This window comes from Somniosus microcephalus, chromosome 14 (assembly GCF_052327205.1).
Source record: "Somniosus microcephalus isolate GS21.2 chromosome 14, FLI_Smic_1.0, whole genome shotgun sequence".
Lineage (NCBI taxonomy): Eukaryota > Metazoa > Chordata > Chondrichthyes > Squaliformes > Somniosidae > Somniosus > Somniosus microcephalus.
Window position 1 is genome coordinate 117,292,327 of NC_141000.1, and position 26,283 is coordinate 117,318,609.

Sequence of the window (26,283 nt, forward strand, 5' to 3'; positions counted from 1 at the left end):
CCTTGACCCCGGTGAGGTGTCCAATGGTGGTGGGGGTCCCTCCACTTCCCTCTACTCCATTAAGACCCTCCTTAAAACTTACCTTTTTGACCAAGCTTTTGGTCATCTATTCTAATATCACCTTCACTGGCTTGGCGTCAATTTTTTGTGTTATTACGCTCTTGTGAAGCGCTTTGGGATGTTTTAAAGGCGCTGTATAAATGCAAGTTATTGTTGTTGAAGTACCTTTAACTGCAGGCGCTATATAAATTGTTGAAAATTGCAGAAAGATTGTAACTTAAGATTGAGGGAGGTGGGGGGGGCGGGGAGAAAGATTGTAATGATTTTCTGCACAGCATAATTACAGCTTTTTTCCTCCTTTACTAGTGATTTGGTTTAATAAGGGTTTATTGAGCGGCGCCTGCACCACCCAGCTTCCTTCATGCCACCCACAGCGCTGTAACGTGAGAATGCAGCACAAGCGTGGAGTTAGCCCAGGACACGGAAACCGCAGAGCTGACAAAGAGCAAAAGGCGAAAAGTCCTTTGAGAGTTTAGTTTGCGGAAATTCGAGCTTAATACCCGAAATAAGCAAAAGAAGTAAAAGTAACACTTTGAAAGAGTAACGTTAGCAAGCTACCAAGATGGAAAGGTCGGTCATGGAAGATGGCTACGGAGGAGGGCTGCCCAAGGGTTAGATGTTGGAAAGGAAAGTCTTTCGATCTGTCTTTCTCTTTCTTATCGTGTTGGATCTTAGATCCGATCGCTGGTGAGAACATCCGCGCCAGGGAGTCAGGACTTGGCGAACCGGCTCGATAACTTTTTAAACCTGGAACAATAAAAGAGCAGTTTCCAATTCATCGTGGATGGACGTCTTGAGGATTTACAGAATCAGTTACCTTCTTGCGTATCTTCTCGGTGTATGTTCAGGTGGGAAACAAACAACAGTTTGAGGAACTGCATTGCTTAATTGAATTACATTTAAGAAATTATGTTTGCCTGAAACTGACAAAAGTAGATGGGAAAAGCTGTGAGGAAAGATTAGAGATTAAACATTTCAATCCGGGAAGAGACATTTTAAAAGGGGTTTCAGTGGGACAAACAAAATATTAAATGGTATATGAACAGGGTAACCCTGAATGATGCTTAAAATTCAAGCAGGAAAGTAGAAGTGGTGGCGATAAATTTAAATTACTGACAAATTGTCGAAAAACAGATGAGAAAGAACTTTCCTCAGAGGGTGATGTTGTAAACAATCTGCCAGATGAAGGAGCAGAGGTAGAAACAGTAAATACATTCAGAGTGCAGCTCCATGCTATCATGAAACTTTTCCACTGGAGCAGAGAAGGCTAAGAGGAGATTTAATGGAAGTTTTTTCAATTATAAAGGGCTTTGATATGGTTATAGGAAAAGACTACTTCCTCTAGCTGGAGATCCAGTGGTGAGGGGTCATTAAGCCCCGCCCTGGGGGGCGATGGGAATGGGGGGGTGGGTCCGATCCCAGGGGTGATTGATCCCTGACCCGGGGGTGGGGGTGGGGGTGGGTGGGGGTTGCATGGAGGCTGATGGTGGGGGAGTTCAGGGGGCTGGGAGGAAGCACTCCTGTGCCTCCCAGCCCACAAGGCTTGCTCCCGAGGCTGTCCTCGCTTCGTTGCAACTGTCGGGAATCCTGAGGCCAGGGATCCTCGGCGGACTAGTTAAATCAGAGGCTTCCAGCCTCATTATAATATTTAAAGTGCCAACCCGCCTCCTGGGACCGGTTTGGCTGCCCGCCCCCCCCCCCCCCCCCCCGCCTCTGTTAAACCCAGAAGTGGGCGGGTTGGGGTCGGGAACCACATTTTTAATACTTTAACCTCCCACCCGACCCCAACCCGCCTGTTTTTTGGGGTTAAAATTCCGCCCAATGGGTTGAATGGTCGCCTTCTGTGCTGTAAACTTCTATGGCTCTAATGGGATAGTTGGAGTATGTGAGAAATGAACTATATGGGGCTGAATGGCCTTCTTTGTCCTTTTCTGATGTTCTGAGATGGGGGGAAGCATTAATTTAGACAGCTTCATATAGTTTACTGAGAATGTGTTTTTGAATGATTCAGAGTGTTACTGTGCACAATGTGAAGACTGCAAATCTTCCTACTGCTGCAGAGGCTCCCCTCCATACTGCTGCTCATACTACGCCTACATCGGAAGCGTCTTATCGTAAGTTATGTCTAACCAAGTTATTTTGAAAAGAGAATGCAGGCTCAAAGGATAACACCACAATTCTTCCTGTTTTAGTGGGAATGCCTTGCTTAAAACTTGCTGAAATATACGACACTGATGCATTGAAGAGGGTTTGGGGAAGATGGGCACGAATAATTCCAGGGTTTAGGGCTTCATTACAAGGTGAGACGTGCAGCGCTGTTTTCGCTGGGAAATAGAAGATTATGGGGGGACATATTCAAGGTCTTTAAAATGCTGGGAGTTATAGATGATTTAGATGTAAGTAGGTTACTTGATTTAGACTGTGCGTTAGTGCCCTCTCAATTTGATTTTACATAAGAACATAAGAAGTAGGAGCAGGAGTAGGCCATACGGCCCCTCGGGCCTGCTCCGCCATTCAATAGGATCATGGCTGATCCGAACCTAGACTCACGTCCACTTCCCTGCCCGCTCCCCGTAACCCCTAATTCCCTTATCAGCTTATGTTCAAGCCCCACTATGGACTTGAGTTTACAGTCTAGACTAGCTCTTCAGTGAGTATCTGTATTGATGGACTGCTTTATTGTTGGAGATGTTGTGTTGCGGATGAAATGTTAAACCACTCTCATGTAGATGTAAAAGATGCCATGGTACTATGTGAAGACGATTGGGGAAAATGCTTCAGGATATTCTGAGGATGTGCAAGGTGCTATATAAATGCAAGTCCCTTCTTTCTCTGAATCCTCTCTAACTTCATTTGAAGGTAGTAGGCTGCCCAATTAAATCTCACCAACAATCTATACAAAATTAGAATAACCTGTTTTGATTAAAAGTCAAATTCTCTTCATACAGATCCTTGTGTCTGGTATATGTACAAAGGGAAGAACTATCAAGGTAAATATACCAGTCGTTATTAGGGTTGCAAAGGGGTGGAAAGTTTCTGGTAAATTTCCGGAAATTTTCCACGGGAAGTTTAGCTTGGGAATTTTGGGAATTTTGCCCAAAAAAGCACATGCTAGCATAATAGTGTTTTTTTGGGGTTTTTTTTGTATTTCTTTCATTTTTTTCCCACAGGTCCCCTCTTAAAATTATTAACAGAGATGGAATCTTAATTATTAAGGAATTTCTTAATCAATATATGTTTATCTTCTTACTTGGCTTGTTTTAATAATTACAAGTTTTGTGTGTGACTGTGAACAAATGTGTCCTGATTGGTTGGATGAGTGGATGAGCGATTAGCTCCCTCTATTGGTGATGTAGCGTCATGCATGCACAGGTCATGCTTCCATCACATGGAGCATCAGGAAAAGTTATCCAAATGCAACAACTTCACTCAAAGCTCACAGCAGTCAGCCCAGAGTTCCTCTGCTTCCATTCAAGAAGATGATGGTTCACATTCAGCATCAGGCTCCTTATCATCAGCAACTCCTGGCCCACTTGGAAGGTTCTTTGATACAATGGATAACCATAGCCAGAAGAATGCAGATGAGTGCCTTGCTCGAGCTGTATATGCGACAGGCTCATCTCTCATGCCCACAGCCAATGTGTACTGGAAGAGATTTTTCAATGTTATTCGCCCTGCATACTGTCCTCCCACCAGACATGCTTTGTCTACTTATTTGCTGGAGGCTGAGTATAAGAGTCCAAGGAAAGCTCAAAGAAACGATAGAGATGGCAGACTGTGTTGCAGTTATCTCAGATGGGTGGTCAAATGTACGAGGGGAGGGCATCATAAACTACATCATCTCCACTCCTCTCCCAGTGTTCTTCAAGAGCACAGACACGAAGGACAACAGACACACAGGCACATACATTGCTGATGAGCTGAAAGCGGTCATCAAAGATCTTGGATCACAAAAGGTCTTTGCAGTAGTTACTGACAATGCTGCGAATATGAAGGCTGCTTGGGCTCAAGTGGAGGAGGCCTACCCTCATATTACGTCTATTGGGTGCGCAGCTCATGGGCTCAACCTGCTCCTCAAGGACATCATGGGTTTGAGAACCATGGAAACACTGTACAAGAGAGCCAAGCAAGTTGTTAAGTATGTCAGGGGAAAACAGGTAGTTGCAGCAACCTACAACTCCAAGCAAATGACAAAGAACAAGAACACCACACTGAAGCTGCCCAGCAACACTAGATGGGGTGGCGTTGTCATAGTGTACAACAGCCTTCTGGAGGGTAAAGAGTCGCTGCAAGAAATGGCAATATCCCAGTCTGGGGATATGGAAACCACCATCAAGAAAATATTGCTGGATGATGTGTTTTGGGAGAGAGTGGTTAGCAGCCTTAAACTGCTCTCACCAGCAACATCTGCAATTGCTCAGATTGAAGGAGATGACGCTGCCTTGTCAGATGTTCAGGCTTTTTGCTGATTTAAAAGAATAAATCAACATTGCCCTACCCACATCCCTGCTGTTCAAAGCAGAGGAGAAGGCAATTGTTCAATTCATACAGATGCGTCAAGAATTTTGTGTCAAGCCGATTCATGCTGCAGCGTACATGCTGGACCCAAAGCATGTTGGGAGACCAATACTTTCTGGAGAACAGATCAACAGCGCTTACAGTGTGATTTCTACCCTCTCACACCACCTCAATCTGGACGTGGGCAAAGTTCTGGGAAGTCTACCAAGCAAGGTCTTTGGAATGGGGATGGGATATGGGAATCATGCAAGCATATCAGTGCACATACCTGGTGGAAGGGACTTTGTGCATCTTGAGGCCCTGTCACCCATTGCATCGGTGATACTCCAAATCCCACCTTCATCAGCGGCCTCTGAACAAAACTGGTCACTTTTTGGGAATACGCATACAAAGGTGCGCAACAGGCTGACTAACAAGAGAGTGAAAAAACTGGTGGCTATCCGGGCGAACCTACAACTTATTGAGCCAGATACAGAAGTGTCCACCACACAGCTAGACACTGACACAGAGGAGGAAATGGACACGTCAGAGCCAGAGTCAGAGAATCAGGAGGAGCAATGATGAGTAGAAGACTCAAAGGGACAAAATAAGGACAATTTACAGGCTAAATAAGCTGACGCTCTTTTTATTTTATTTTAGATGGGTCTTTTTTGTGGGGGTTCAATAAAGTTCAAAATTATAACCTAAATAAAGTTTTGAAAGCCTGTTTTTATTTGTATGGAACAGTATGTCTATTTTGATGACAAAGATAATATAAGGGTCAGAGACAAAAACCATTAGTGTGCAAAAAAACTCAAAATTCCCATAAATTCCCCAAATTCCCGAAAATTCCCATGGAAGGTTTCCTCTTTTAAAAATTCCTGGAATTTTGCAACCCTAGTCATTATGACTGTATTGTGATATGTACGACAGGATTCACTATCGAGGTTTATATAATGTTGATCAATGTTGAGATATGTTTAACGGGCTGGGGGAGGTGGGTGCAGTGCAGAGGACATTTACCAGAATTCTACCAGGGATGACATCCTTTAATTATGTGGAGAGACCAGAGAAGCTGGGAATGTTGTCCTTAGAGCAGCGAAGGTAAAGGGGAGATTTAATTATGAGGGATTTGGATAGAGCAAATAAGGAGAAACTGTTTCCACAGGTAGGAGGGTCGGTAACCAGAGGACACAGATTTAAGATAATTGGCAAAAGAACCAGAGGAGAGATGAGGAGATTTTTTTTTTGCATAGGGAGTTATGATCTAGAATGATAAAGGTGGTGGTAGCAGATTCAATAGTAACTTTCAAAAGAGAACTGGATATATACTTGCAAAGGAAATATTGGCACGGCTATGGGGGTTAAAATAGGGGAGTAGGACTAATTGGATAGCTCTTTCAAAGAGCTGGCACAGGCACGATGATCTGAATGGCGTCCTTCTGTACTGTATGATTCTGCTGATTCATACTTCTGTCACCTCAATACTCAATTTCTCAAATGTCCTCACTGGCCTCCCGTCTTCCACCCTCCACAAACTCCAACTTGTCCAAAACTCAGGAGTATCAACTCCCACGTTAAGTCCTGCTCACCAATCTACTCTGCCCATGCTGACATACGTTGGGTCCCTGTCCTCCTGCACATCAAATTCAAAATCCTCATCCTTGTCTTCAATTCCTTCCATGTCCTAACCTCATCATTCCTCTGCAACCTCTTCCAGTTGTTTTTGTTTTGGTGTTTCTGTTAGCTCTTGATCTTAATTTTTATTGTATCTTTCTCTTTGCTGTTTCTGTGATTCTGTTTGCTTTACCATTGTAGCTTCTATTTCTCGACATTGTCTCTGTGTCTTTATCTTTGCTTTCCTAGATTGTCTCAGCTGTCTGTTCAACGTTGCTGTCTCTCATTCTTTTGATTGTCCCATGTCTTGTTTCTTTGCTATCTGTACGATTCTTGCCATTGTCTCGGCCTAGTTTGCTCATTTTCTCACCCTAGATCCTGCTTCGCCATCACTCTTTGCTTTTCTGTTTCTTTCACTCTTTGATTCTCTATTATGTTTTGCCTGTGCACTGCAACGAAATGGCAAACAGGCAGCTTAATGTCCATTTTTGTATTTCCTGACTCCCGGAAACCATGCAAAATGGGAGTTTGAGAGAAATCCCACCTGCATCCTTACTTCTTCATCAAGGCTGTCATCCTGATGAAATGTTGGAAGTGACTATTAAGATAACATATGAAAGATTGAAGTCACAGAACTGCTGGGTCCCCTGGTGGCTCAGCTGTAAATGGCTGGTGTGCTGCTGAGCCATACAGACGAGGTTTCATTCCTCTTTTGTATTGAGTTAGCTCATCTCAGCTGTGGCGATAGTATAAACATCATAATTGGTCACAATGCCTGTAGGCTGGGGAGCAGGAACATTCAGTCAGGGTTTCCATTCTTGATCTGGTGATTCCTGCCAGAAAGTGCATGTGTGTGAAAGAAAGAAAGACTCTGGGCAGGATTTTCATTGGGCCGTGGAGGCGGGTTTGGAGGCGTGTAGGGGATTAAAATCCCGAAATCAGGGGGCACCAACCCATCCCGCACCCAACCCGCCTCCATGCCAGTTTCAAAGGAGGCGGGTACCCGCCCCACACTGGGACCCACCTCCCCGAGGCGGGAAGGGGATTCGTGCCAATTAACTGCCTGTTAACAGGTAGTTAACAGGCAGCTTTTAGCCTAATCCCTATTTTTAATGTTGAAGTGTGGGATTCCTGACGGCTCCAAACCACACCAAGTTAGAGGAGGCGGACCGTCAGGATGAAGGGCTTGGAGGGGTCGAGATGTCCGGTGTTCAGGTGAGTGATGGGTGCATGAGTGCAAAGGTAAGTGTTTTTGGTGTGTGTAAAGTGTTTAAATAAGTTTTACATACCTTTACTTACCTTTACAGCCTTCCTTCAGGTCTCGGGAGTCCCTCATCTCACCGGCACAGAAAGCAGAATGGCTGCGAGCTGTCAAAAATTGCAGCATTCAGCTTTCTGTTCTGGAGGTATCTCTAAATCATCCTGAGAGGAAGGAATTAACTTAGAGTACAGATTGTCAGTGTTTGGCAGCTTCAAACAGCTGTGAAACGCTGATATTTCATCTGTCAAAAGGTTTTGACAGATGAAATATCAATCTGTGACATCACCTGTTGCCGGGTGGCCCTTAATTGGCCTGCTGAGCCCGCTGGTCAAGGTCAATCAAGTCAAAATCGTGTGGGTTGGCTAGAACTCGAAAGTTGTAGTCCCGCCTCCTACCCGACTCCTCAATGAAAATCCAGCCCTATGAGTCTATGATTCTATGACTTGCATTTTTATAGCGCCTTTCACGACCTCAGGGCATCCCACAGCACTTTACAGCCAATGAAGTAGATTTGAAGTGTGGTCACTGTTCTAATTTAGAAAACATGGCAACCAATTTGCACAGCATAGTCCCACAAACAGCAATGTGATAATGAACAGATAATCTGCTTTTAATGATGTTGGTTGAGGGATAAATATTGGCCAAGGCATGGGAGAGAACTCCCCTGCTCTTCTTTAAAATAGTGCCATGGGATCTTTTACATTCACCTGAGAGGGCAGACAGGGCCTCGGTTTAATGTTCCACCTGAAGGATGGCACCTCCAATAGTGCAGCACTCCCTTGGTACTCTACTGGAGTGTCAGCCTAGATTTTGGGCTTAGGTCTCGAGAGTTGGACTAAAACTCCACAGGAAAAGTGATCCAAACATGGCTAAATAAAGAAGTTAAAGATAGCATTAGATTGAAAGAAGAAGCTTATAATGTTGCAAAGAATAATAGTAAACCTGAGGATTGGGAGAATTTCAGAAACCATCAAAGGTTGACCAAAAAATTGATAAAAAGGGAAAAAATAGAATGAGAGAAAACTAGCAAGAAATATAAAAGCAGATTGTAAGAGCTTCTACAAGTATGTAAAAAGGAAGAGAGTAGCAAAAGTAAACATTGGTCCCTTAGAGGCTGAGACAAGAGAAATTATTATGGGGAATAAGGAAATGGCTGAAATGTTAAACAAATATTTTGCATCTGTCTTCACAGTAGAAAACACAAAAAGCATACCAAAAATGGTGGGGAACCAAGGGTCTAATGAGGGTGAGGAACTTAACGTAATTAATATAAGTAGAGAAAAAGTACTAGAGAAACTAATGGGACTAAAAGCCGACAAATCCCTGGACCTGACGGCCTACATCCTAGGGTTCTAAAAGAGGTAGCTGAAGAGATAGTGGATGCATTGGTTTTGATCTTCCAAAATTCCCTAGATTCTAGAATGGTCCCACCGGATTGGAAGGTCGCAAATGTAACACCGCTATTCAAGAAAGGCGGGAGAGAAAAAACAGGGAACTACAGGCCAGTTAGCCTGACATCAGTCATTGGGAAAATGCTGGAATCAATTGTTAAGGAAATGGTATCAGGGCACTTAGAAAATCATAACATGATTAGGCAGAATCAATATGGTTTTATGGAAGGGAAATCGTGTTTGACAAATTTATTAGAGTTTTTTGAGGATGTAACTAGCAGGGTAGATAGAGAGGAACCAGTGGATGTAGTATATTTGGATTTCCAAAAGACATTCGAAAAGGTGTCACATAAAAGGTTATTACACAAGATTAGGGCTCACAGGGTTGGGGGTAATGTAGTAGCATGGATAGAGGATTGGTTAACGGACAGAAAACAGAGAGTAGGTATAAACGGATCTTTTTTAGGTTGGCAAGCTGTAACTAGTGGGGTGCCACAAGGATCAGTGCTGGGGCCTCAGTTATTTACAATCTATATTAATGACCTAGATGAAGGGACCGAGTGTAATTTATCCAAGTTTGCTGATGATACAAAGCTAGGTGGGACAGTAAGCTGTGAGGAGAACACAAAGGGGTTGATTTTCAGTGTGCCGTGAGGCGGGCTTTTATGCGTGCGGGGGGCTAAAATCCCGAATTTGGGGGTCCCGACACCATCCCGCCCCCAACCCGCCTCCATGTAAGTTACAAAGGAGGCGGGTACCCACCCCGCACTGGGACCCGCCGACCCGAGGCAGGAAGGGATTAGTGCCAATTAACTGCCTGTTAACAGGTAGTTAACAGGTAGTTTTTAGCCTAATCCCTATTTTGAAGGTTGTCGTGTGGGATTCCCGACGGCTCCAAACTACGCCAGGTTAGAGGAGTCGGACCGTCGGGTTGAAGGACTTGGAGGGGTCGAGGTGTCAGTGTTCAGGTGAGTGATGGGTGCATGAGTGCAAAGGTAAGTGTGTTTGGTGTGTCTAAAGTGTGTAAAGAAGTTTAAATTACCTGTACTTACCTTTACAGCCTTCCTTCCTCTAGGCTTGGGGAGTCCATCATTCAGCCGGCACAGAAAGCAGAATGGCTGCGATCTGTCAAAAGTGACAGCCTGCAGCTTTCAGTGCCGGCGAGATTTCTAACTGAGTCTGCGTAGAAGGACTCAGGTTAGAAGTAAGTCTGTCAGTGTTTGACAGCTTCAAACAGCTGTGAAACACTGATATTTCATCTGTCAACGCGTCTTGACAGATGAAATTTCAGTCTGTGACGTCACCTGTTGCCGGGTGGCCCTTAATTGGCCTGCTGGGCCCGCTGGGCGGGCTCAACAAGGTCAATCAAGTGAAAATTGCGTGGATTGGCCGCATCTCGATGGAGGCGGGACCACAACCTGAAAGTTGTAGTCCCGCCTCCTTCCCGACTTCTGAATGAAAATCACCCCCATAGAGTCTGCAAAGGGATATAGATAGACTGAGTGAGTGGGCAGTAAGGTGGAGATGGAGTATAATGTAGGGAAATGTGAGGTTATTCACTTTGGTAGGAAGAATAGAAAAACAGAGTATTTTTTAAATGGTGAGAAACTTTCAAATGTTGGTGTTCAGAGAGATTTGTGTGTCTTCGTACAAGAAACACAGAAGGCTAGCATGCAGGTACAGCAAATAATAAGGAAGGCAAATGGCATGTTGGCCTTTATTGCAAGGGGTTGGAATATAAGAGTAAGGAAGTCTTGGTACAATTGTACAGGGCCTTGGTGAGACCACACCTGGAGTACTGTGCACAGTTTTAGTCTCCTTATCTAAGGAAGGATATACTTGCCTTGGAGGCGGTGCAACGAAGGTTCACTAGATTGATTCCTGGGATGAGAGGGCTGTCCTATGATGAGAGATTGTGTAGAATGGGCCTATACTCTCTGGAGTTTAGAAGAATGAGAGGTGATCTCATTGAAACATACAAGATTCAGAAGGGGATTGACAGGGTAGATGCTGAGAGGTTGTTTCCCCTGGCTGGAGTGTCTAGAACTAGGGGGCATAGTCTCAGGATAAGGGGTTGGCCATTTAAGACTGCGATGAGGAGGAATTTCTTCACTCAGAGGGCTGTGAATCTTTGGAATTCTCTGCCCCAGACGGCTGTGGATGCTGAGTCTTTGAGTATATTCAAGGCTGAGATCGATAGATTTTTGGACTCTAGGGGAATCAAGGGATATGGAGATCGGGCGGGAAAGTGGAGTTGAGTTCAATGATCAGCCATGATCTTACTGAATGGCGGAGCAGGCTCGAGGGGCCGTATGGCCTACTCCTGCTCCTATTTCTTATGTTCTTTCTTATAACCCATAACCTTCTAACTCAAGAGCTGACCCATGGTTGACACTATGCACATTGGGTAAGACCAGAATTGGGCTTGGCTATGATGCCTTCTATGTATGGCCTGTTAGCATTTGTTGTTTATGCACATACATGAAGAATAACAAATTGAGTGAAATACTGGAGAACGGCTAGCACCTGTGGAAATATACCCCAGCATGAATCACCACCTTCAGCTGAGTAAAGGAGAGAAAATTGGAGGAGCAAAGTGTTCAGAAGGACTGGTGTAGAACAGGGCTTCAGAACGTGCAAGGCTCCGTGCCGCAAGCAGGGCCTCACACACAGCCAGCGCATAAAGAAAAATTCTGGGTCAGTAAAGTGCAGCCTCGCAAAATTTACCCTGTACGGTAAAGCTAGTTTGTTAATCTGTGCTTTAAATCTAGGTTTAATTCTGACTGCAGGCTAATAGTTATGACATATTATTATACACAAATCACCTTTTAAAGTCTAAATCAGCTTTTAAATTTGATTTTTTTTAAATGTGAGAACAAAATCAAATGGAACTGGAAAGGTACCAATTATAGCGTTTTCCATCTATTTCAAATACAAAAATCTATTCAAATCTTTTGATCAGTCCCGCACTCAGATTTTTTGAGAACAAACAGACTTTATAGATTAAAAGCACCAGCTGCAATTCACGACCAAATGTCTCTGTTATTGGTGAAGAGGAGTTCCAACCAGAGGCTTGTGATCAGCTGCAAGGGAATTTTACTGTGTTTCCATGGTGGCTGTCCTGCCTAGCAACCAGAAATCGGCAACATTGTTCTTTACCTCTTCATGTAATCAAACTGGCAAATGGATGGAGTCGTGTTTCCTTTAGGGGTGCTACCATGTCATGCCATGTTAAAGGAGCATTGATTGCATATAAGTTATACTTTGCATTGTCTTTGTGATTTCAAGTCATTGTTTGTCTGAGATAAAAACAGAAAATGCAGGAAATACTCAGCAGGTCATGCTGCATGTGTGGGGAGAGAAACAGTTAACGTTTCAGGTCAATGACATCACGTTAACCCTGTTTCTCTTTCCACGGATGCTGCCTGACCTGCTGAGTGTTTCCAGCATTTTCTGTTTTTATTTCAGATTTCCAGCATTCGCAGTATTTTGCTTTTGCATTGTTTGTCTGAGTGTAGCTCTCTGACTGTGTGCGTGTGGTTGCGTATGTTGAGTAATTGTGTGATCATGTGGTTAAATGTTAGACTGCATGGTCATTTGACAGAGTGATTTTGGTGTGTGTAGTGAAGGATTCCACGTTTCAGTGAATTCGTTTGTGTATATTTGATTTTTGTATTTGTGTGACTGTGTTTGAGTGATTGTATATTTAATGAATAGTATGTAACTGAATGGCAGTGTGATTAAGTGATTATGTTTTTGAATGGTTCAGATTTGGTTTCGTGTTTGTGTGACTAGTGGTTGTGCAATTATGCAATTGAGAAGTCTTTATGTTATTAAATGGCTATTTGTTTGTATGATTCAGTTGTGTGTTTCAGTGACTGATTTTGGGCTGGTTGAGTATTTAGCGGCTGTATGTTTGACTGGCGGAGTATTTGAATGATACTATACTTGAACAGCTGTATGTTTAGTGGGGTATTTGGTGATCTGTTTGAGTGGTAGCGTGTTTGAGTGATTGTGTTTGGTTGTGTATTTAAGTGGCTGGGTGTGACTGGTGGTATATTTGAGTGGCTGTGTGCTTGACTGGTTGTGTATCTGAGTGGTAATGTGTGTGACTGGTGGTGTGTTTGACTGGTGGCGGGTTTAATTAGTGGTGTGTTTAATTGGTGGTGTGTTGCTGCAATGCTCCATCTCACCCTCAGTAAGTTCCCCGCTGGAGTGGAGCTAATTTACAGAATAAACGGTAAACTGTTCAACTTCCGTCACCTCCAGTCCAGATCCAAGGTCATCCCATCCTCTGTCGTCGAATTACAGTATGCAGACGACGCTTGTGTCTGCGCATACTCGGAGGGCGAACTCCAAACCATCGTTAACACCTTCACCGAAGCGTACTGGAGCATGGGCCTTACACTAAACATCCGTAAGACAAAGGTCCTCTACCAACCTGCCCCCGCCACACAGTACAGCTCCCCGATTATCAAATTCCACGACAAAGCCTTGGACAACGTGGACCATTTTCCATACCTCGGGAGCCTACTGTCAACAAGGGCAGACATCGATGACGAAGTCCCACACCGCCTTCAGTGTGCCAGTGCAGCCTCCGGTCCCCTGAGGAAGAGAGTGTTTGAAGACCAGGACTTCAAACCAAGCACCAAGCTCATGGTCTACAGAGCAGTAGTGATACCCGCCCTCCTGTATGCCTCAGAGACATGGACCATGTACAGCAGGCACCGCAAAGCACTGGAGAGGTACCACCAATGCTGCCTCCGCAAGATCCCGCAAATCCATTGGCAGGATAGGCGCACCAACATCAGTGTTCTCGCTCAGGCCAACATCCCCAGCATCGAAGCTTTGACCACGCTCGATCAGCTCTGATGGACGGGTCACATCGTCCGTATGCCTGATATGAGACTCCCAAAACAAGCGCTCTACTCTGAGCTCCGACACGGCAAGAGAGCCCCAGGTGGGCAGAGGAAGCGCTTTAAGGACACCCTCAAAGCCTCCTTGAAAAAGTGCAACATTCCCACCGACACCTGGGAATCCCTGGCCCAAGACTGCACAAAGTGGAGGAGAAGCATCCGGGAAGACGGCGAACACCTCAAGTTTCTTCGCCAGGAGCAAGCGGAAGCCAAGCGCAAACAGTGCAAGGAGCGCATGTCAACCCAAGCACCCCACCCACCCGCCCCTTCAACCACCGTCTGCCCCACCTGTGACAGAGACTGTCGGTCCCGCATTGGACTCATCAGTCACCTGAGAACTCATTTTTAATGTGGAAGCAAGTCATCCTCGGTTCCGAGGGACTGCCTGAGAAGAAGATTGACTTGTGGTGTGTTTAATTGGTGGTGTGTTTGACTGGTGGTGTTGTGAAGGAATTCTACTATATAACCTTTTTAGAGAAATATACTATATAACCTTTTTAGAAAAATACACCATAGCCTTTTTAGAAAAATACACTATATAACTTTTTTTTAAAACATGACAAGCTGGATTTGGAAACCCTACCTTCTGAAAGAATTCTGGCCTTGTTGAGATAAGACAGTGGTTGACCCTGAAGGGCACCTTATAAGGAACTCTACCGTATAAATTTTTAAAACATGACAAACTGGGTTTGGAAATTTAGAAACCTAACTATGAAATAGCTATGAAAGAATTCTGGCTATTGAAACAGGACAAGTTGTTGACCCTGAATAAGTAACCGTATTAAAACAGAAGAATGGGTGGCCCCAAATGGGTAGTCTTATTAAAACAGAACAATGGTCAACCCTGGATAAATGATCTTGATTAAACCTCTTAAGAATGACATGAGGTAAGGGACAGCTGCCCCTTGCACATATATGGTAAACTACCAATAACTAATGATGATGTGGCAGTAAGAAATACAGGGATCAGCTAAAAGATGATTAGTGATAATTAACTGGGATTAACACAAACCTCATGAAAAACAACTGAAAAAGGGTATAAATATTGGATTCTCGAATGAGATAATCAGACTCGCTTTAATAGCAATTCTCGACTACAGAGGCAGCTCTGTGGTCTTCCACTCTTTGTACCTCAGGGATCGAAGGTAATTTGATATTGATGGATATTCTGTATAGAAAATTTTAAGAACTATAATACTGTAGCGAAGTTAAGATTTAAAAGTAAGATTCTCTGTTAAAAATAAGGTCGTATTTTTTCTCTTTTTAGAACTGTTAACGTTGCGATTCACTGATTCACCAACTATAAATTGCATGTCGGTTCTTTTAATAAATCTCTATATATTTTTAGAATTGTCTCACATGAGTCTTCTGTGTCAATAACTCGCAAACCCAATCTCTGTACACTCTTTGGTGAAGAGGTACATTTCTGAAGGAGATCTCCGGACCCTCATAATATCTGGGATGTTACAGTCTGACTGAACTTATTAAAAGTGCTATCTGGAGGATGGTAACATTCTCGGGTTGCTCCTTTCCTTTAGGGTGAGATAGTCCAGTTAAGCATCGTTAGGATTCGGCTACCTCAACCTTTAGTTGAAAGTGAGCATCTGAGAAATACGCCTGATCCGGGATAGCCCCAAAGGGGCTAGGACAAGTAACTATCCTTTCAGTGTGTTTAATTGGTAGTGTGTTTGACTGGTGGTGTGTTTGACTGGTGGCGCGTTTGACTGGTGGCGCGTTTGACTGGTGGCGCGTTTGACTGGTGGCGTGTTTGACTGGTGGCGCGTTTGACTGGTGGCGCGTTTGACTGGTGGCGTGTTTGACTGGTGGCGTGTTTGACTGGTGGCGTGTTTGACTGGTGGCGTGTTTGACTGGCGGCGCGTTTGACTGGTGGTGTGTTTGACTGGTGGCGCGTGTGACTGGTGGTGTGTTTGACTGGTGGCGCGTGTGACTGGTGGCGTGTTTGACTGGCGGCGCGTTTGACTGGTGGTGTGTTTGACTGGTGGCGTGTTTGACTGGTGGCGTGTTTGACTGGTGGTGTGTTTGACTGGTGGCGCGTGTGACTGGTGGCGTGTTTGACTGGCGGCGCGTTTGACTGGTGGTGTGTGTGACTGGTGGCGTGTTTGACTGGTGGCGTGTTTGACTGGTGGCGCGTTTGACTGGTGGCGCGTTTGACTGGTGGCGTGTGTGACTGGTGGCGTGTTTGACTGGTGGCGTGTTTGACTGGTGGCGCGTTTGACTGGTGGCGCGTTTGACTGGTGGCGCGTTTGACTGGTGGCGTGTGTGACTGGTGGCGTGTTTGACTGGTGGTGTGTTTGACTGGTGGTGTGTTTGACTGGTGGCGTGTTTGACTGGTGGCGTGTTTGACTGGTGGCGCGTTTGACTGGTGGCGCGTTTGACTGGTGGCGTGTTTGACTGGTGGCGCGTTTGACTGGTGGCGCGTTTGACTGGTGGCGTGTTTGACTGGTGGCGTGTTTGACTGGTGGCGTGTTTGACTGGTGGCGTGTTTGACTGGTGGCGCGTTTGACTGGTGGCGCGTTTGACTGGTGGTGTGTTTGACTGGTGGTGTGTTTGACTGGTGGCGCGTTTGACTGGTGGTGTGTTTGACTGGTGGCGTGTTTGACTGGTGGCGTGTTTGACTGGTGGCGTGTTTGACTGGTGGCGTGTTTGACTGGTGGCATGTTTGACTGGTGGCGTGTGTGACTGGCTATATGTTTGTTGCGTTTCTGAGTGGTATGTGTTTGGCTGTGTGTTTATGTTGTTGTGCACTTCAGTGGTTATGCATTTCAGTAACTGTGTGTGATTGAGTGATTATGTGGGTGTGTGTTTAAGTGATTTGGTATATGTGTGGCTGAATGGTTCACTGGAGTATGCTGGATTTGCCAGGTTGTGGAGGTGGATGATTCTCTCTCCTTTAAATCAATGGTCTGTACATTACTTCCAGCGATATGTGGACGTTAAGTGTCCCATGAAGAATTTCGAAAAAGAGCAGAGTTCTCCCTGACGTCCTGGCCAACATTGCTCCCCGAACCTTTTCTATCAAAAACAGATTAATTGGTCATTCATCTCATATTTGTTTATAGGATATAACTGTGTTTAAATGTGGCATTTGTTAACATAACAATAGTCATTGCACTTCAAGGAATTAATTGCATGCAAATTGATTTGAAACATTTCTGAGAGATGTGATAAGGCACTGCATAAATGCAAGCCTTTTTATTTAATTTTCAAAGACATTTTATATATGTGTTATGAACTGGGATTATAGCTTGTTTCAGATGCATTATTGATAATACATATTTATTATTTTATTTATAATTGACAGTGGTTTGTTGACATTTTAAATAGAAAAAAACTGTCCATTTAATTTGCAGACGCTCACATCATTTACAGTTTTCCAGTATCTAAACACCCTATGATGTGCACAGTAGCTTTGAAGGCACCTTGGCTTATATAATGATATAAACTACTGATCCAATTTAGATTTTACTCTTGGGAGGTTTCTGAGAGAATAAAAAATGATAAACACTTTTGCGGTCCACAACATATAAAGGACAAAGTCAAAGACGGGTCTTGTTCCTGCACATGAATGAGCATCGATCATGCTCATGTTAGCCATGTCTCTCTCAATGCATAGTCCTACAAAGCCTGGCTGCCTGCATTCTACGGCAGAATGAACAATATTCACTGTAATAAATAACACAGCACACAAAAGGTCGCTGGTCCCTTCTGCCTACACATCATTTATACTCTAGTAATGTCACCTTCTTAAGAACATCGCGAACAGAGGCGATGTTATTCAATGTGATTGGATTATGGGAGTTTGCATATTCTTCCAACACCTTTCTTATACTCCTGCAAAGGATCCAAGAACAATCTTGTTGTCTAACAGGCAAACCTTCTCTCACCTCTAGCCTCCTTTCAATCTTTGCTGTACGTATATATGAGGCCATTACATGCCTGAAGTTTCTTATCTTGTTCCTCCAAATTTCTAAATATCAAACATGCTATTCCTTCTCTCCAATTCCTCATTATGTAGAAATTAAGATTCAATGCACCATGTCCTCCTAATTCATACTGTCCCTTTGCTTTCATATCACCTAATGACTACTTCTACATTTACCCTGTTTCCTCTTCAACCTATATGGTCCTGGACTATAGGTGTTGAACCATTACCCAGGGTTTTCAGGGGGGAAAAACACTGACTCTCAAACTACATACAGGAAACTTCGCGATATCCGGCACCGATGGGACCGAGCTGCTGCCGATCTATCAAAACTTCCGGATAGACCAGCGCTAATGTTGAAGGATACGGAGGTTTTCATCTCCGTATCTGACAACAAACACTGTTGCTTAGCAACAGCTTGTAAACACTCGGCCCGTACCTTGGAAGCGTCTCTGAAGCTGTTGCTAAGCTACAGAGGTGCTTTCCAGAGCCTGACTGTTAAAAAAATGCTAGAAGAAGAAAAAAAACCTAACCAAAATGGCTGCTGATTTCTGCCGTTAGATCGAGGTTTCCGGACATACAACCTCCGGATAAACCAACGTTTCCTGTATAGGAATCAGAGACCCTCAGTACAATCCCACAGAAGAGATGGGTTGACCAGAGCCTGGGATACTTGGAAAGGAGAGGATTTGGTTAATTGGCTATTGGTTTCACGATCGCCTAAACTGACCGCTGTGAAGCGTGGCAAAAAGTCTGGATGTATGTGAAGCAATGGGTGGCCTCGGCATGGCAAACAGGAGCAATATGGAGAGCAGTCAATACTAATATTCCAGTACTATACAAAGCAACTGAGATTGTCCTATAAGCTCTTGTCAGTCAGCATGCCTAAGCTACCCGTGCTCTGTCTGCATTGTGCCACCACCACCACCATCACCATGGAGGCACCTATTTTATTAGTGACAAATAGGCAGGTTTATTATTTGTTGCTGTAGAAACTATACACAAAGCACCTAATTGGCACCCACTGAAAAGGAAGCTAAAATACAGGACAAGCCACATGGGATGAATGGCTTTTTTCTTGTCCCTGCTCTCGTGTTCTGCTAATTAAATGTGAACTTTATTCCATTGTTCATCCTATAAGGACTATTACTCATTATGTGAAAGGTCTAAAAATACTGCCCACTGGGAGGGAAGTATAATTGGTATAATAATGTGTTATTGTCAGTCAGTGCTCAGATACCTGCACTCTCACTGAACTTATCAGCCAGCACTCCCGTGTCACCTAAGTTATCCTGATCTGCATTCTGGAAGTTTACTGATTTAAAAGTTAAAATAGAAAATAGCCTTTCAACTCTTAATGTCTGACCTTAGAGATTGCTGTGTGCCAAGGTAAAGTGACAGTAGGACTTTTCGGAGCCTGCCTTCAAAGTCTTTCTTTAAGGGGAGTCCTGGGCTGAATGTGGATAATGTTCTTGTCAGTTTTCTGTCGTTGGAATGGAACACAGGTGAGTGAAAGAAAGTGAGTGAAACACCTTTAAAGAAGAGGGTCATTTAGGGGAAGAGTGCCATTTTTGATAGGTGATTACACAAATAGTTACACCACTGTCTCAAATGATTTATTTTTACAGTTTTTGCTTCTAATTATCTTCATTTGCAAGTTCCTGAGGGTGATGATTTCTATTTGGATTTGGCTGTAAAGAAAGGAAGAGTTGAACTTATATAGTGCCTTGTTATGTCTCACAGAATGTGCATCCCTTACAATTAATTACTTTCAAATGAAATTACTATTATTATGTGGTGACTGGTGAGTATGAATTAGTTAACCAATTAACCAAATCCTCTCCTTTTCAAGTATCCCAGGCTCTGGTGAACCCATCTTTTCTCTGGGATTGTACTGAGGGTCTCTAATTGACTCCTATATGCAGTTTGAGAGTCAGTGTTTTTTCTCCCTGAAAACCCTGGGTACTGGTCCAACACCTAGAGTGCCGGGCCATATAGGTTGAAGAGGAAACAGGGTAAATGTAGAAGTAGTCATTAGGCGATACCAAGGCAAAGGGACAGAATGAATTAGGAGGACATGGTGCATTGAAATCTTAATTTCTACATAATGAGGATTTGGAGAGAAGGAATAGCATGTTTGATATTTAGAAATTGGGTGAAACAAGATAAGAAACTTTAGGTGTGTAATGGCCTCATTAAGGGGAGTCCTGGGCTGAATGTGTACAGCAAAGATTGACAGGAGAAAAATCATCATTGTTATAGACAGAGGTTGGAGGCTAGAGGCTGTTCATCCTTGGAGGGTGTCACAGCTGAGCGAAGTCCTGTTTTCACCTGACATCTACGCATGGCACTTTCTAGCAGGAGTTTCTCGATAGTCAGGAGCAAGAATCCTGGATGAATTTCCCCCTCCCCCAGGCCAGTTACAGCATCTTTGCCACCCCAGCTGAAGATCTAGAATTAAACCTGGGATCTTCAGATCTTTATGGATCAATTTACATTCTGCAGCATGCTTACCAATTGAGCCATCAGGGAGGCCACAACTGTTTCATAGACATCAAACAGATAGAGCTCTCCAGCTTGTCTTGTGACTGCTAAGGCTTATCTGCCCGAGAGAACAGTTTAATAAGATGTCACTGTTCCACACTATAATGCCAGTTTCAGGATCTCTTGCACAGCCCCCAGGATAGAGTATAATTGCAAAATACTGCGGATGCTGGAAATCTGAAATAACAACAGAAAATGCTGGAAATACTCAGCAGGCCAGGCAGCATCCGTGGAGAGAGAAACAGAGTTAACGTTTCAGGTCTGGGACCCTTCATCAGAACTGGAAAAAGCTGGAAATGTAACAGATATTAAACAGGTGCAGAGACGGGTGGGGGGGGGGGGGGGGAGGAAGGAGTAGAAAGAACATCCTGTACTTTTGTAAGAGGCAGGAAAGATAAAATGTTGCAAATGGGAATGGCAAAAATCATACTGCATGAAAAATGGGGGCAGGGATAATTATCTGAAATTGTTGAACTCAATGTTGAGTCCAGAAGGCTGTAAAGTGCCCAATCGAAAGATGAGGTGCTGTTCCTCGAGCTTACGTTGAGCTTCATTGGAACAGTGTAATAGGCCGAGGACAGAGAGATCAGAGTGGGAGTGAAGCGGAGAATTAAAGTGACAGGCGACCAGAAGCTCAGGGTCACCCGTACGGACTGAACGGAGGTGTTCCGCAAAGCGGTCGCCAATCTGCGTTTGGTCTCCCCAATGTAGAGGAGACCGCATCGTGAGCAGCAAATACAGTATATTAAATTGCAAGAAGTACAAGTAAATCGTTGTTTCACCTGGAAGGGGTGTTTGGGGCCCTGGACAGTGGGAAGGGAGGAGGTAAAAGGGCATGTGTTGCATCGCCTGCGCTTGCACGGGAAGGTGCCAGATGAAGGAGCAGGGCTGTTGGGGGTGATTGAGGAGTGGACCAGGGTGCCGCGGAGGGAGCGGTCCCTTCGGAATGCTGAAAGGGGAGGTGAGGGGAAGATGTGTTTGGTGGTGGGATCACGTTGGAGGTGGCGGAAATGGCGGAGGATGATCCGTTGAATGTGGAGGCTGGTGGGGTGAAAGGTGAGGACAAGGGGAACCCTATCGTGGTTCTGGGAGGGAGGGGAAGGGGTGAGAGCAGAAGTGCGGGAAATAAAACGGACACGGTCAAGGGCCGTGTCAACCACGGTAGAGGGGAATCCTCGGTTGAGGAAAAAGGAAGACATGTCAGAAGCACTAGTATGGAAGGTGGCATCGTCAGAACAGACGCGGCGGAGACGGAGAAACTGGGAGAATGGAATAGAGTCTTTACAGGAAGTGGGGTGGGAGGAAGTGTAGTCCAGGTAGCTGTGGGAGTCGGTGGGCTTGTAGTGGATGTTTGTTGAAAGCCGATCACCAGAAATGGAGACGGAGAAGTCAAGGAAGGGAAGGGAAGAGTCGGAGATGGACCATGTGAAGGTGAGAGCAGGGTGGAAAGTGGAAGTAAAGTGAATGAACTTATCCATTTTAGGGCGAGAGCAGGAAACGGCACCAATACAGTCATCGATGTACCGGAAAAAGAGGTGAGGGAGGGGACCTGAGTAGGACTGGAACAAAGAATGTTCCACATATCCCATGAACAGGCAGGCATAGCTAGGGCCCATGCAGGTTCCCATAGCAACACCTTTAATTTGGAGGAAGTGAGTGGAGTCAAAGGAGAAGTTGTTCAATGTGAGAACAAGTTCAGCCAGGCGGAGGAGGGTGGTGGTGGATGGGGACTGGTTGGGCCTCTGTTCAAGGAAGAAACAGAGCGCCCGAAGGCCGTCCTGGTGGGGGATGGAGGTGTAGAGGGATTGGACGTCCATAGTGAAAAGGAGACGGTTGGGGCCAGGAAACTGGAAACTGTTAAAGTGACGGAGGGCGTCGGAAGAGTCGCGAATGTAGGTGGGAAGAGACTGGACAAGGGGAGAAAAAATAGAGTTGAGATAGGAAGAGATAAGTTCCGTGGGGCAAGAACAGGCTGAAACAATGGGTCTACCAGGGCAGTCCTGTTTGTGGATCTTGGGAAGGAGGTAGAAGCGGGCTGTGCGGGGTTGGGGGACTATGAGGTTGGCGGCCATGGAGGGAAGATCTCCAGAGGAGATGAGGTCAGTGACACACTTGGAAACAATGGCTTGATATTTGCTAGTGGGGTCATGGTCCAGGCGGAGGTAGGAGGAGGTGTTGGAGAGTTGGCGTTCAGCTTCCGCACGGTAGAGGTCGGTTCGCCAAACAACAACAGCACCACCCTTATCAGCAGGTTTAATGATAATGTTAGGGTTGGATCGGAGAGAATGGAGTGCTGCAAGTTCAGAGGGAGGTAGGTTGGAGTGAGTGAGGGGAGCAGAGAAATGGAGACGGCCAATGTCACGTCGGCAGTTAGCAATGAAAAGATCTAGAGAGGGTAAGAGGCCAGAGGGAGGGGTCCAAGTAGAACGAGAATTTAGAAAGCGGGAGAAAGGATTAGCTGTGCGGGGGGAAGACTCCTGGCCAGAGAAGTGGGCACGGAGACGAAGGCGACGGAAGAAGAGCTCAGCATCGTGCCGAGCTCGAAATTCATTCAGATGGGGGCGTAAGGAGATGAAGCTCAGGCCTTTGCTGAGGACTGATCGTTCAGGGTCAGAGAGGGGAAGGTCAGAGGGGATAGTGAAAACGCAGCAGGGGGTGAGACTGGAAGAAGGGATCGGATCGGAGGAAAGTAACGGGGAAGAAGGTTCTGGAGGGGCGCTGGCACCTGCTTAATATCTGTTACATCTCCAGCTTTTTCCAGTTCTGATGAAGGGTCCCAGACCTGAAACGTTAACTCTGTTTCTCTCTCCACGGATGCTGCCTGGCCTGCTGAGTATTTCCAGCATTTTCTGTTGTTACCCCAGGATAGAGTATTGTGTCCAATTCTGGGCACTACACTTAACAAAAAGGACGTGAAGGCTTTGGAGAGAGTACAGAAGAGATTTACTAGAATGGTTCCAGGGATGAGGGATTACAGTTACATGGATAGACTGGAGAAGCTGGAGTTGTTCTCCTAAGAGCAGAGAAGGCTAAGAGGAGATTTGGTAGAGGTGTTTAAAATCATGAATGGTTTAGATAGATTAAATAAAGAGAAAATGTTTCCAATGGTTGATGGGTCGATAACAAGAGGGCACAGATTTATGGTGATGGGCAAAAGAGCCAGAGGCGACACGAGGAAAAACTTTTTTATGTAACGAGTGGTTAGGATTTGGAATGCACTGCCTGAGAGGGCAGTGGATAGAGATTCAATAGTACCTTTCAAATACTTGAGGCAGAAAAAACTGCAGGGATATGGGGAAAGAGCAGGGGAGTGGGACTAACTGGATGGCTCTTTGAAAGAGCCAGCACAGACTCAATGGGCCGAATGGCCTCCTTCTGTGCTGTACTATTCTATGATGCTATGAAAACACACAGGTTGATCGGTTACTGCAATTTACTGTAGTTATGTTGCTAATTGTGTATTACACAGTTTAGCCACCAGAGGGTGCTGCTAAGTACATACTGAACCAAGTCAATTCTCCCAATAAGTATTAATGGTCACAGAACTCTTTTTAGAACAGATAAATGTAATCAGATCATTTTAATCAAAACAATTCACGACAAGGAGGTATGAGAGCGTGTAGGAGAAATGTACATAGAGGAGGTAAGGAAGACATATGGGAAGGGAAATGAAGAATAGAGGAGAGCAGTAGTGATATGGATAGGGAGGAAAGGAAGGGAGTGAAGAGAGGGAAGGGAATATTGCCGTGGAGATGGGACAGTGCAAGGGGGTAGTGGAGGGAATTGGAGAAGGAGTTTGGAAAAGAGAGATAGAGAAGGGGGGAAGAGGAAGATCAAAGAGCTGAGCAGAAAGGTAGAGTGGGGGAGAGGAGGATATCCATCACTGCCTGTCTCTAAGGTTCCTAACATAGAAACATAGAAGATAGGAGCAGGAGTAGGCCATTCGGCCCCTCGAGCCTGCTCCGCCATTCAATGCGATCATGGCTGATCATCCAAATTCAGTACCCGGTCCCTGCTTTCTCCCCATACCCCTTGACCCCTTTAGCCTTAAGAAATATATCCAACTCCTTCTTGAATATATTTAATGTATTGGCCTCTACTGCCTTCTGTGGTAGAGAATTCCACAGGTTCACCACTCTCTGGGTGAAGAAATTCCTCCTCATTTCTGTCCTAAATGGCCTACCCCTTATCCTTAGACTGTGACCCCTGGTTCTGGACTCCCCGACCATCGGGAATATCCTTCCTGCATCTAGTCTGTCCAGTCCTGTCAGAATTTTATAAGTTTCAATGAGATCCCCTCTCATTCTTCTAAACTCCAGCGAGTACAAGCCCAATCGACCCAATCTCTCCTCATACGTCATTCCTGCCATCCCAGGTATCAGCCTGGTGAATCTTCGCTGAACTCCTTCCATGGCAAGAACATCCTTCCTCAGATAAGGCGACCAAAACTGCACACAATACTCAAGATGTGGTCTCACCAAGGCCCTGTACAACTGCAGCAAGACATCCTTGTTCCTGTACTCAAACCCTCTCGCTACGAAGGCCAACATACCATTTGCCTTCTTAACCGCCTGCTGCACCTGCATGCTTAACTTCAACGACTGGTGCACAAGGACGCCCAGGTCTCGTTGCACTTCCCCTTCTCCCAATCTATTGCCATTCAGATAATAATCTGCCTTCCTGTTTTTGCCACCAAAGTGGATAACCTCACATTTATCCACGTTATATTGCATCTGCCATGCATCTGCCCAATCACCCAACCTGTTCAAATCATACTGGAGTTTCTCGGCATCCTCCTCACAAAACACACGCCCACCCAGCTTTGTGTCGTCTGCAAATTTGGAGATATTACATCTAGTTCCCTTGTCTAGATCATTAATATATATTGTGAATAGCTGGGGTCCAAGGACCGATCCCTGCGATACCCCACTAGCCACTGCCTGCCACTCGGAAAAAGAGCCATTTATTCCAACTCTTTGCTTTCTGTCTGCCAACCAGTTCTCTACCCAAGTCAATACCTTGCCCCCAATCCCATGTGCCTTAACTTTACACGCTAATCTCTTATGCGGGACCTTATCGAAAACCTTCTGAAAGTCCAAATACACCACATCCACTGGTTCTCCCTTATCTATTTTACTAGTTACATCCTCAAAAAATTCCAGTAGATTAGTCAAGCACGATTTACCTTTTGTAAATCCATGTTGACTTTGTCCGATCCGGTCACTTTTTTCCAAGTGCTCTGCTATTACATCTTTTATAATGGACTCTAGCATTTTCCCCACTACCGATGTCAGGCTTACCAGTCTGTAATTCCCCGTTTTCTCTCTACCACCTTTTTTGAATAGTGGGGTAACATTAGCTACCCTCCAATCCATGGGTACTGTTCCAGATTCCATCGAATGTTGGAAGATGATCAGCAATGCATCTACTATTTCTAGGGCCACTTCCTTAAGTACCCTAGGATGTAGATTATCAGGCCCTGGGGATTTATCGGCCTTCAATCCTATCAATTTCCCTAACACATTTCCCTACAAATACTGATTTCTTTCAGTTCCTCCCTTTCATCAGACGCTATGTTCCCTGACATCTCTGGGAGGTTATTTGTGTCCTCCTTTGTGAAGACAGAACCAAAATATGTATTTAATTGGTCTGCCATTTCTTTGTTCCCCATTATAAATTCCCCTGATTCTGACTGCAAGGGACCTACGCTTGACTTCACCAATCTTTTTCTCTTCACATATCTATAAAAGCTTTTACAGTCAGTTTTTATGTTCCCTGAAGGCTTATTCTCATATTCTATTTTCCCCTTCTTAATTAATCCCTTTGTCCTCCTTTGTTGAATCCTAAACTGCTCCCAATCTTCAGGTTTACTGCTTTTTCTGGCCAATTTATACGTCCTTTCCTTGGATCTTATGCTATCCCTAATTTCCCTTGTTAGCCACGGTTGAGTCACCTTTTTTGTTTTATTTTTATGCCAAACTGGGATGAACAAATTCTGTAGTTCATCCATGCGGTCTTTGAATGTTTGCCATTGCCTATCCACCATCAACCCTT

At 44.8% G+C, this 26,283-nt stretch overlaps 1 protein-coding gene across 1 annotated transcript in view; it reads left to right on the forward strand.

The window, feature by feature from the left end:
• The first annotated feature begins 813 nt into the window (after positions 1-813).
• cyyr1 (cysteine/tyrosine-rich 1) overlaps positions 814-26,283 on the forward strand; it is a 44,405-nt gene continuing 18,935 nt past the window's right edge. Inside the window, exons 1-2 of the mRNA XM_086007237.1 lie at positions 814-908; positions 2,072-2,174. Of these exons, the coding sequence (XP_085863363.1) occupies positions 845-908; positions 2,072-2,174 (167 nt within the window). The 5' untranslated portion in view covers positions 814-844. The remainder of the gene's footprint in view (positions 909-2,071; positions 2,175-26,283) is intronic.